The sequence below is a fragment of the Poecilia reticulata genome, chromosome 13, assembly GCF_904066995.2.
Source record: "Poecilia reticulata chromosome 13, P_reticulata-male-v2, whole genome shotgun sequence".
Taxonomy (NCBI): Eukaryota; Metazoa; Chordata; class Actinopteri; order Cyprinodontiformes; family Poeciliidae; genus Poecilia; species Poecilia reticulata.
Genome location: NC_088842.1, coordinates 14637408 through 14649352, shown reverse-complemented (window position 1 = coordinate 14649352; position 11945 = coordinate 14637408). Strand labels below are relative to the sequence as shown.

The window sequence follows — 11945 nt, the reverse complement described above, 5'->3', positions numbered from 1 at the left end:
TGAAGAGAAACACAATATTAACTCAACCAGTTAATATGGGTGTAAGCTTTGAATGATGCAGGAAGTGAGAAACAAGATGCCAATATCAATATTTAATTCACACTTTATGCAGGATAGATAGATAGATAGATAGATAGATAGATAGATAGATAGATAGATAGATAGATAGATAGATAGATAGATAGATAGATAGATAGATAGATAGATAGATAGATAGATAGATAGATAGATAGATAGATAGATAGATAGATAGATAGATAGATAGATAGATAGATAGATGAAAATGACTAGACCATTATTTTAGGTCAGAGATTCCATTATGTGGTCACAATAGTCCATAACTATTGACAAAACTTCTCATTTCCAAGAAATAAACCAGCATGATGTAACTCCACTCCATTACAAAAGTACTTCATACTCCCTGAATGTTTCTGCCTATTACTGCCAGACCAGTACTTTACTGAGATCTTTTGTGATAGAATAAAAGAAAGGGGTGTAAAATGAAAGGAAAATGATAAATGTTACCTTTAAATGGTTTTCACATATACAATTTTTACAGTCTGCTCTGCCTTTAAACTCAGCACCTCCTGAGATCAACAATCTCAGAATCAACCTTTGGCTTGCTTCAGCAAAAATGTTTAGATATATCACTTCTGCGTAAACCTTCAAACGACCAGTCCAGCCGATGTGGTTCCAGGAGCCATTCCACTGCAGCTCTGGCTGCATGTAAGCATTGTCCTGCTGAAACATGAACCTCCACCCAAGCATCAAGACTTGTCCAACAAGTTTTCTTCCCAGATTGCCTGCTTTAACCACGTTAATCTTCTTGTCACCTCTGACCTGCATCTTTGTTCCATGCTGAAGAAAACCAGACAACGCGGTCAGGATATGACCTAATTTTAATCTGCTCTTAGCACACCACGTCTATATGTGTGATGTGCTTTAGAAATACATTTGACATAGGATTTTGAGAGATTATTGGCTTTCGCTGAAGACCGGAGTTGTGAGAAGTATGAACCGATCATTTTTGATAACTTTAAAATGACCTGTTGGTACTGAATGATACTTCAAACAGGAGGGACAGATCTAAACTGCTTCTGCACTGCATATCTATAACTGCTGTTTTTAGGTATGTAAATGTAGCTGGATGAAATGCAAATTGACAAGGTTACGTCAGAATCACTATCAAGAAGTACCTCATATCCAAATAGGAGGTATATTATAAAACTGCATTTTGCATCCAATTATGCATGTACGGCTTATATACTTTGTCTTTTTCCACACGCATCTCATTTAGAAAACAAAAACTGTTCACAGGCACCAACCTGCTCAACAGGTCACTTTGCACAGTTCGCATGAAAAGGAGTGACCACAGCCTATGGCTCTGATTATGGTTGTATCCTTGGTGGCTAAATGCACAAGGTCGCAAGTTCCCAAATTAATTTCGCAGGAATTTATATCTCACTGATACCGATCAGAAACTGCCTTTTTTTTTTTTCTCTTAGAAATGTTGAAAGGCTAATAAAACTACTGATTCCTGGAAGTTGCCTGTTTTAATGAGAAAGCTTTAAAACATCATCAGGCTTACCTGTGCAGTCAGAAGGAGCGGGGTGTGCGAGGTGGACGGGTGTGGGTGGGGGCGTTTCCAACACGAGCTGCGCGCTGATCTCAGACAGTTGTGTTTGGGCACCACAGGTTTAAGCGTGTCTCTCTTGGAGTTGCGTGCTTGAAACTGTGAGCGGATCCACATCGTTGATCCCAAGCAGCGTCCAGAGAGGAAAACGCGCTGGAATTAGAGCAGAGCCCGCCACGCAAAGACCCCCGTGTGGTTTCCGATGGACCGGTCAGTGCGCGCTGGCACAGGAGGGAAGTAAACACCTAGGGCTGAGCAGTTTTGAAACATTTTTTTTTGTATATTTTTTTGGGGGGGTTGGGGGGAGTGTAAGAATGACAGCTGCCTCGGATATTAGTCGTGATTGTAAACTTCAGTTTGAGATACAGCTGTGAAAGTGATCGCGATCTCCCTGATTCCACTTTGCAGACCGCGCCAATGCTGGAATGGCTTGTGGCTTTCTGTGTTGTGATCCTGGTGCTTTTCATATGGCCAGGCACCAAATATCTGCTTGGTCCCAACGGCTTCCCTCAGAGGCTGGGCGTTTCGCAGCTGGCAGCCGGCAGCGACGGTGCCCACTCGGCTTGCGCGGAAGGAGCTGACGGCACCGGGAAGAAAACACGCACCGTGTCGCTCATATGCAACCCCTCCGCGCTGGCCAAGTACCTCCAGAAGCACTGCAGGACTTTCGGCTGCTACTCTCCGTGCGGCGGATGGACGTGGAGAGCCAGCGCCTTTCTGCAGAGCGCGTACGAGGCGTGCTGGCCGTGCGACAGCTCGGTTCAGTTCGTGCGGGACAACCTGCAGCTCAGCGACGACGGGCTGGTGTCGCTGGACTGGGCTGTGCCGTCCTACCACAGGAGACGCAGGACTTCCAGTCACTCCACCAGCCCGGTTTTGCTCATCATCCCCAACTCCTTCGGAAAGATCACAAGGAATGTGGTGAAGGTAATTAATTAAGGCCTGGGTTCTGTTGCACAATTGCCTGTAGAATATAGCCATACAATACCAATTTGCAACAAACTGTAAGCAGGAACAGATTTTTCCACCAGAGCTGTGGATGGGCAGCTCCTCCAAAGTTTCCATGGACCTCTTGGCTATACATCACTGATGTTTTAGTGATGCAGCAGTTGATCATAGGTCTGTCAGCTATTGGGATATTATTTTTAAACTTCTCCACATGTTTCTCCCTAACCCGTCTGCTGTGCGCCTTGACCTTCATGATGCTGTTTGTTCACTAATGTTCTCCAACAAACCCCTCAAGGCTTCACAGTTATAACAGCTGGATTTATACTGAGATCAAATCACAAGACTAGTCTATTTTCCAATTAGGCGACTGTTGAATACTTGGTTCCTCTCAGTGTTATGTAGAGGTATTAAAGAGAGATAAAGGTGAATGCACACCACACACTTCTGATTTTTTTTGTTATCTTTTGCAAGGTCCTGAAAATGACAAGCCAATATAATTGGCTGCATTTGATTTTAGTGTCGATTTTGTTTGTCTTTTCCATCAAGAACATTCTTATATAGTTAGATGGTTTTTTTTTTTACTTGAATGATGGAAAAATACATTGAATACAGGCTCTGTATTTGTAAAAGCAGCTCCATCTTCTCAAAGCAGAAGGGCTTTAGTAAAGTGACACTGAAAGATGCAAACATCCCAACCTGCCATTAGGGAAAAACAGCAGCTTCGTAAAAGTCAAACTACTTTGGAGGAAAAGAGCACATTGGTTAAAATAAACAGAGAGCTGATGCACGGCAGTCTTTCAACAGTTCCTTTCAATAGACTGACGGAGGTAATTGAGTGAGGGATTACAAAGCATCACTTGACTTGTGAAGCCGGGAGCACACCGGCTGGGCTCTTTCATTGTTCAGGGCACCTGGCGTCACGCTTCATTGCACGCTCTTAACCTCTGTGTGCAAATCTGTCACAGGCTCCCTGTCAGCTCTATATCATTAAAAAAAAGCCAGCTCTACGAGTAAATATGCTCAATATCAACCTGTAAATCCAAGGAAATTTATGGGTGTGTAACGAAGCGCCTCGTTCAGACAGATGAGCTCATCTTTCTTTTTTTTTTCGTGCTCTCTGTTGGTGATGTTGTCATTTGTTCACGTTTGAAAGAGCTGCATTCTAAAAGTAAGAATTAAGACTGCCTCCGTCACTGGTGAAATTCACTGTGCAGAAAGAGATCACTGTGTGAGTAAGTGTGAGTAAGTGCGGCAAAGAGATGAAAGCGCTTGTGCCGTGTGAGCGTACACACTCGTGTCTGTGTCTGTGATACGGAGAAGAATTGGAGAGAGATATGTGGGTTACGGAGCCTGTGGTCTTCAGCTCCCTTGGATCACAGAGTACACATATTTTTAAATGGATGGTCTTCAGCTCCCTTTGATCACAGAGTACACATATTTTTAAATGGATGACTTGTCTGAACTTGGAGCTAAAATTTGGGTTATGTGCTCATATTAACTTGTACAAGCCAAGTGTGTTTTCTACCATCTTGAACTAGATAATAGAACCATTGCACAAGTGCATTGTGCTAATCAAGACAAGTGTTGGTAAAGACATGACTTAGGATCTCTAAATGCTTCTGAGAAAGGCCTTGCCGTCATTTACCCCACAGATAGTGATGTTTGTATTGGCTGCCAAGGATCCTATATCTATGGGGACGGTTGTTCCCATAGATATAGGGATATAGATATAGAAACCTATGGGGACGGTTTCTTCTGTGCCAACAAACCATGACTTCTGTTTTACTTTTATTAAATTTTAGAAAGTTGAAAGAGATCCAGGCCTTTACATCATCGAGATACTGTGATGTAGCACAGAATACAGTTTTCTTTGATAGTGGGACATAAATCTTAGTGTCGTCGGCATAATATTGGAGAGATATGCCACAGAGCCAAGTGGGAGTAAATAAAGAGATAAGAGCTTTGTTAATTCAGTTTGACATAAATCATGTAGTCATAATATCCTTGATGTAGAGGTCAGAGGTTAGTCTGAAGCAGAATTAAAACTCAAGGAAAATACATACTTTTTAGACGATATATGCATTTTATTTACCTCAGTAATGTAAGTAGCCCAAGTCTGCACTAAAATACAGAGCTAGTCTTATTTGTATGTTCCCATTACCTATTAGATTTATCTAAATACAGCCTGCTATAAACCAGCCCCTTGTTCTAAGCATTTCTTCTTACAGAGGCTCTGGATCCTCGGATAGTGAGAAACGATTGCTTGTTGGAGGCGAAAACGTTGTTGACGTTTTGTACTTCATCTAACGTTTCTTTGCAGTGTTTTCCATAGGGAGGGCCCACCAAGTCACATCTGCACCTGTGAGTTTTGCAAACGTTAACCCACTCTTGCTAACTTGCCAACTTTTTCACTAAATCGGTATCTGCATCTTTTTAACAATTGTTCTTTGATTGGCCAAAGAACTGCAGTAGGTACTTTCTTTTAATAACAGCAATCACTCTAGAATAGGGGTGTCAAAAGTCGGTCCTCGAGGGCCGGCATCCTGCATGTTTTAGTTTTCTCCCTGGTTTAACACACCTGAATCAAATGATGGCTCATTAGAAGGCCTAAGAGGAACATTGACCTGCTGGGAGAGAACCAGGGAGAGAACTAAAACATGCAGGACGGCGGCCTTCGAGGACCGACTTTGGACACCCCTGCTCTAGAACAATCGATTGGTGTAATCAATGTAACGACATGCTCCATTTACATCTCTCTCTCCCTTTCTATATCTCTTTTTCTGTCCGTTTCTTCTACAGTGTCTTTTGAAGCTAGAGAATTAGTCCAGCAGTTTTTCAAAATGTTCCGTACTCCTAAAGCAGCTTGCTTAGCAGCTTGCATCTCAAGTGAGACTAAAACTGCAGAGGTAACCCACACAACAACAAAACCACAATGCTGCTGTGTCTCTGCAGCACCATCGGACCTTTCAAAGCTTATTCCAAAATAAATTGTGGTGTTCAATTTTCTCAGACAAAATCAATTACAAGAGGGCCTAGTTGCTTTGCTTTTTATATTTATTTTGAGACAACGGAATATTATTATCCTCATAACTTATGACTATAAAAAAAAGACTATAAAAGAGATTCACTTTAACAGTTTATAACTTTTTATCCTCATTTTGAAAGACATCACACTGAAGGAACTGCAATATATCGAAGGTGTGGAAAGATGTGTAGGAAGGAGCCCAGATTTTGTTATTAAAGAGAAGTATTTTCAAAACCCATGAATATTTCTGCAGGCAGACATCCAGCGGTTGTACCCATCTCACCTTACAACATTAACTCCCCTGCTGACAGAGCGGCTTCATCGAGCACATTGTGACCTAGTAAAGGTGAATTTGATGTGCTTTACACATTGTTTGTGGAATTTATTTTTAGCTATGGCTCTTTTTGTAAAGACACAGAAAATAATAGTTGTATTATGTGGGAATTTTCTTTGCAACGTGCCCCTCGACTTTGTCCTTTTTCAGTCTGAGAGCAGAGCAAGCTGCTCTGAGTGATTACATTTTTAGTGGGATGCAATTTTAACCTGGCTCCGGTGCAGGTAATGTAGGAACAAGTTATTGGTACAAGTTATTGGTAATGGTCATGACTGTATCATAGAGGGAAAAACTCAGCTTTTCCAAACCTGATTTATCATCACCTGATTTATCATCAATAAAACAAGCTGTATGAGTCACCTGTATCATTATAGTTACCATGAATTATGTGTATCAAATACTTGCAAAACGTACAGCCATCCACCGAACATTCGAGGCACATTTTGTCACGCAGCATCCAAAACCTTCGATGTATCTTGCTGGGATTTTACGGGACAGGTCAACACAAATTAGCGCATATGTGTCAAGTGGAAGGAAATATAATAAGACATTTTGTTTCTGGAAAAAATGTCAAGGCCCTGCTGCCCATCAGGTTGTTTACAGTGCAGGCTTTCTGGTAAGCTGCATTGCATACGTCATGGGCAGACATTAGCGATTGCTTAGTCACGCCTCCAGCAAGCAGTCTTTTCTCAATACCCTGCAGGCTGTATAGTACCTGTAGAGGTGAATCTATTTCATTGTTTTGCTATCTGATGGTTTGTTGCATTTAAAGGTTTGTAGATGGGATTTGATTTTAGTTCCAAATGTGAAATAACTTGAACTAATCAATAAGAACTGAAGGAAATATCACTCTTCAGTATAGGAACCCTCTGCTACAGTAATACTGTAAGGTCAGAGTGGGGAGTTTTGTCCAGTGTGCAGTCTCTGCTTCAGGAATTTATCACTGAGCTGACATTTAATCAGCCCTGTTAGAAAACTGCTGAAGCAACTTGTTTGTTTTTGACTTTTTCTGCAAAGGAGCAAACATTTCTTTCAGAATCCAGTGTTATTTTCAATATTTTGTCAAAAAAATAAACCTACTGTGCAAAATAAATGTATTAAATCTGTTAATTTACAATTTAAGATTCATAGAAATCACATAAGTCCAATGATGCTTCATGGTCCCCGTGTCTGTGTATGCAGAACAGGAACAATTGTGCCAGGGAAATTCAAATCATGCCTTTAGGTTGTCAGTGTTGCTAAAGATCTTTGGAAATTCAGGCTGAAGTGTGCAGATTCAAGTGCATATGTGTTTTTCTCATGTTATCTATTTGAATAACAGTGATTCACTCTGATGGGTAAATGAGTGATGTTCTGGTCTAACAGTTTATCACTGCTCTTTTCTGACTGTCTTGTGACTTTTAGAGTAAATCTTCTTATCTTGCATAATTTGTTGCTGCTGTAAATGTTAGATTCAGGAATGGTGTTACTTCTCCTTCATTCAGGTCTACTTTTTGTAGAAACTGAGCAAAATGTAACTTTTTTTGTCCATAAACAAACTGCATCAAGTTCATGACAAACTTTTACTGATTGAATTGTTTGCAGGTTGAACTGAACCTGACCGTGGAATTAATTAATTTAGATCTAATTAGATTTTTGACAATTGAATAAAAAATCAACCCCTTTTTCACGCAAAGTGGTTTGAAAATTCAGTTTCTGGCGTTTGCTCAGGTCTGTTGAACTGATTAGTTATGTTGTGGGTTTGAATGAAACAATCATACTGTCGTGCAGTATTTATTACAAGACATAAACACAGGTTGTAATTTTTCCTTTCTCTGTTGTGAAAAAATTTTGCAACCTTATTCGGGTTTAATTGGAACATGCATTGTTTTCTAAAACTGTAAGAAAAAGAACATTTCTTTTTTTTTCCCAGAAGTGAGCATAAGAGGGTAAAACAATACTTTCAATTAGCTACAAGTTAATGTAATGATCAAAAATAAATAAATGAAAGCTACAAACTTATTTTAGTCAAATATATTTATTAGTATCTTTTATCTTGTCGTTACAAAGAGCTTTCAGTGCCATGATGTTGCAGCTGCGTTTCGGGTTAGTGGGCCCAAAAGGGACAGTGCCCTAAGAAGAGAGATTGCTTAATTCTCTGACATTTCAAAGAGGCTAAGTCACACTAATTCAATCATTGGTTTACTCATAAAAACAACAGTTGCTTCACATCACTCCAGCCTGTAAGCGGTTCCTTATCAACCACTCCGGCCTAACATTTTTGAGACATTGAATCATTTATTATCCTGTTTCTGCTCTGTGTCTCTCCAGCTGTGTGAATCGGCTCTGTCCCACGGCTACCTCCCTGCAGTCTTCAACCGCCGCAGCCACAACAGCACGCCACTGACCACCATCAAACTGCAGCAGTTTGGTGACCCTTCGGACCTGCGGGAGGCCGTGCGCTACATTCGCTACCGACAGCCCGCCGGAAGGCTGTACGCAGTGAGCGAGAGCTCGGGGTCGGGCCTCCTCCTGTCCTACCTGGGGGAGTGCGGATCCTCCAGTTATGTGACGGCAGCGGTCTGCCTGTCACCTGTGTTTCGCTGCCAGAGCTGGTTTGAGAGTGGGCTATGTTGGCCCCTGCAGTGGGCGCTGGCACTGTATCAGAAGATATGTCTCAGCAGGTAAGGAGGGGGAGATGAGCGAGAAGAAATGATTATTAGTGGTTTAATGATACGTCAAGTTCACGACGCCAAAATGAGGTTCACCAGACAAGACAAAGTTTGCGCAAAACTTGGGGAAAACGTTTCAATTTTGAAACAAACTTTGAAAAAAAATCACAATCTGGCTTCTAAATTGGTAAGTGTGACAAAATTTTATGGCACAAGATCTACCAATATTGTGAAATAATGTCTCAAAGAACTAATAAGTCGCAACCAGCATGTTACTGCTACTGATGGACTTGAGGTCATAAGTACAAACCAAGCATCTGTTGAAGTCTCTTGTTTGGGAGCATCTTGGGTTCAGAGTAAAATAATAAAAATGCTTCCAATCAGCAAACAATTTCATGTATAACAGTGACCAAAGTCTCCCTCATAATGTTAACATGTAAGTCGATGTATCCATGAGGACACCGGTGATAATTAAGGGGTTAAAAGAAGATAACTTTTAACACAGTTTAAAAATAACGAAACCTTTAACCTATTAATGAACGACAGTTTTTTTAAATGATGAGGGGTGTTGATATATTCACAAATTAAATCGCATGCTAGCAGTAAGTTAAGGTATCATTTGACAGATTTCTCTTCATTAAGAAATATTAAGCAGTTTATTCTTAATCAAGTTCATGATGCAAGGTGATAAGCCTTGATAGAAACCCATTTCTATCAGGTTGGATAGAAACTGACTGTCTATAATTGTGGAAATAGAAACAATAAGCAGTCCAAGGGAGACAAACACCTGCCCTGATTGGTTTTTGAGAGATTCAAAGTTGCCAGATGACGACTGGCTGAAATGATCTGCTAATAGACCAACTGTGCAGATGTGCGCCTTTTAAAAATAAAGAGGAAACTGAAGCTACTTGAGATTCGACCTTTGACACCTCTAAATATTATTGTTTCACTGGAATCTGTAATAAAATCATATTTTTAAAGGACTTTGTGTAAATTTAGTTTTAAACCACCTTACTCTGCAACGAGTACATTTCTTTAATGATGTTTGAACATTATTAATAATCTTTCCTCTAACAATGTTTTCCAGGTTTGTTGGAATAAAATAAAAACAACTTTTTTTGATTTCTCATAACTCGCCCTGAGATATTCTATGTCTTCGTAGAGATATTGATTTGGTTTTTCTTCCTATTAGCAAAAAGGAGCATTTAAAACAATAGACTGTTTAAAATGATATGAAATAGAAATTTTAGACGGTGCATCTGCAGGTACTGAGAAACCATTTATCAGAGAGGCATGGGCTATTGGAGGGAGCAATTAAGTTACCACAGCAACAGATGGCCTGCTTGATGTCAACTTAGCGATTCTGAGAGACATCGTGACCCAGGTGAAGTTCCTCAAATCAAGGCTATTAGTGAATCTGAGACCTGTGCGGCCCTTGAGCATTGATTTACTGTTTTCCACCTATTTCTTTCCATGTCCTGCTTTGTTCATTTGCGTCTGTCCTCACATTGTAGGTACAGGACGGCGCTGGGGGACATCCTGCACACAGACACTCTTTTTTCTAGCTGTTCCCTGCGTGGGGTGGAGGAAGCCCTCTTCTGTCAGTCTGGATGTGTCGGCTCCACATCTGGGACCAGCAGTGGCTGCAGCGCTTCAGGAGCCTGGGATGCTTACTGGGAACGCAACGAACCCTTAAGAGATGTGGATGAAGTGGCTATTCCTGTTCTGAGTGTGTGCGCTAAAGATGACCCTGTGCGAGGAGATGCCCAGTCCTCCCTGCCCCTGGAGCTCTTTGAGACAAACCCACACTTTTTCCTCCTTCTGACAGACCGTGGAGGTCACTGTGGCTTCTCCACCCAGTCGAATAGAAGTGCCGGTAGCGCAGCTGGCTCTGTGGTCGCAACAAGTACAGTGGACAACCGTGGCACCAACTGGAGTCACAAAGTCATGCTGGAATTCTTCCGAGCGACCACGGACTTCTTCAATGCAGAGGAGCGAGCGAAGCAGTTCGCTGCGAGGAGGAGAGGGCTGGGAGGGGCTGCAGGAGGGTGGGCCTTTCGTTACCGCAGTGGCAGTACTTGTAAACGAGTGCCAGCATGTTCCCATAATATTCATGCAATTTATAACTGGCAGAGATCGTATACTCGATGAAGTAGAGGGAATTTTTTGAGTTTCATTCTACATGTTTGTGCTCAGACTTGTATAAAAGTTGATGAAAGCTGCAAAATGTCTCCATGGCTGAGTTAATTTTTTCTCTAAATCAGCATTTCTTTGTTTTTTGTTAAAAAAAAATTAATAAATTACGCTATTGCTTGAGTCATCGCAATGGCTTGTGTATAATTTGAAAAGTTTTGCATCATCACTATTTTATAATTTTTTTGTCAGTGCATAATATACACAAAACCTTAAAAAATTCAGAGAGGTGTAAGTCAAAAGCTCCTCAGGATGTCAGTACTCATACCTGAACGATGCTTATATGGGAAGGTTGGGGAAATCAGAACCAGATCCAAACAGAGTTCTCATAATTGCATGTGTTTGTCATATTCAACAGCTGAAAACTTTTGTGTTTTTTGTATGTCTTAATAAAACGTCCTATTTAATGCCATTAATATTTTTCACTAAAGTGATTATTCGTATGCATACGTTCATGTGGCATGGCTTATTTTTGTCAGGGTTTTCTATTTTGAGAGCAGCTGTTGCATTTTTTTATTTCATGTAAAATATATTTGCTGAGTCATGCCTGTGCTTAGGAAAGAAAGAAGACTAAGTAGAATTTCAAAGAATTAACAATGACTCATATTTCTATTACTATATACATGGAAGATGTATTATTTGTGTGTCATGTTCAGGGAAATGTCATGTCAACAGAGAAACCGTTTCTGTTTATTTCCATTCTCATCACTTAATCCGTTACTCAAATTCTTCAAAGTCAACTAATATAAATATTGTGTTTTTTATCCTTAAACTTTATTTGTGTAATTTCTTGTGCACCAACTACATACATTCTGAAAGACAACAGATATGGTGCTGAGCAAATTTTAAAAAGTGATCAATAGTTGTGAAGCAGTGAAAAGTCAAAGTGCATCACGAGAGATGAAATCTTGACTAAAGCTTTTACATTTCCATAATCCGTGGAGACATGATTCAGCGAAACACAGTTTTTCAGAATGACCAAAACCAAATATTTATCTGAAACAGGTGAAAGAGAACTAGTCTTAAAGAGCATCACAGTGAAACCAAACAGTTTAGACAAAATGTTAGGAAGTAGGGTATCCTGACTTGATTAGTTACAATTCAAATTTTTGTTGATAAAGGAGTTAATTTGGGAAGTTTGCTATAAATTAAATTACTTTA

The 11945-nt window shown here is 40.4% G+C and overlaps 1 protein-coding gene across 2 annotated transcripts; it reads left to right on the top strand.

Moving 5' to 3' along the window:
• Positions 1-1512: 1512 nt before the first annotated feature.
• Positions 1513-10923, top strand: abhd15a (abhydrolase domain containing 15a). 2 transcript variants are annotated; one of them, XM_081614706.1, is made up of 4 exons: positions 1513-1843; positions 2042-2560; positions 8251-8603; positions 10106-10923. In XM_081614706.1, the coding sequence occupies exons 2-4, from the start codon at positions 2051-2053 to the stop codon at positions 10740-10742; spliced, it is 1500 nt and encodes a 499-aa protein (XP_081470832.1). In that variant the 5' UTR covers positions 1513-1843; positions 2042-2050; the 3' UTR covers positions 10743-10923. The 2 variants fall into 2 exon arrangements, with proteins under 2 accessions (XP_081470832.1, XP_008423798.1); XM_008425576.3 differs by having other exon boundaries at positions 1515-2560.
• Positions 10924-11945: the final 1022 nt, after the last annotated feature.

Coding starts and splice junctions, on each gene's coding strand:
- abhd15a (XM_081614706.1), top strand. CDS start 2,051: ATGCTGGAATGGCTTGTGGCTTTCTGTGTTGTGATCCTGGTGCTTTTC. Junction 2,561..8,250: donor TCACAAGGAATGTGGTGAAG/GTAATTAATTAA, acceptor GTGTCTCTCCAG/CTGTGTGAATCGGCTCTGTC. Junction 8,604..10,105: donor CAGAAGATATGTCTCAGCAG/GTAAGGAGGGGG, acceptor CTCACATTGTAG/GTACAGGACGGCGCTGGGGG.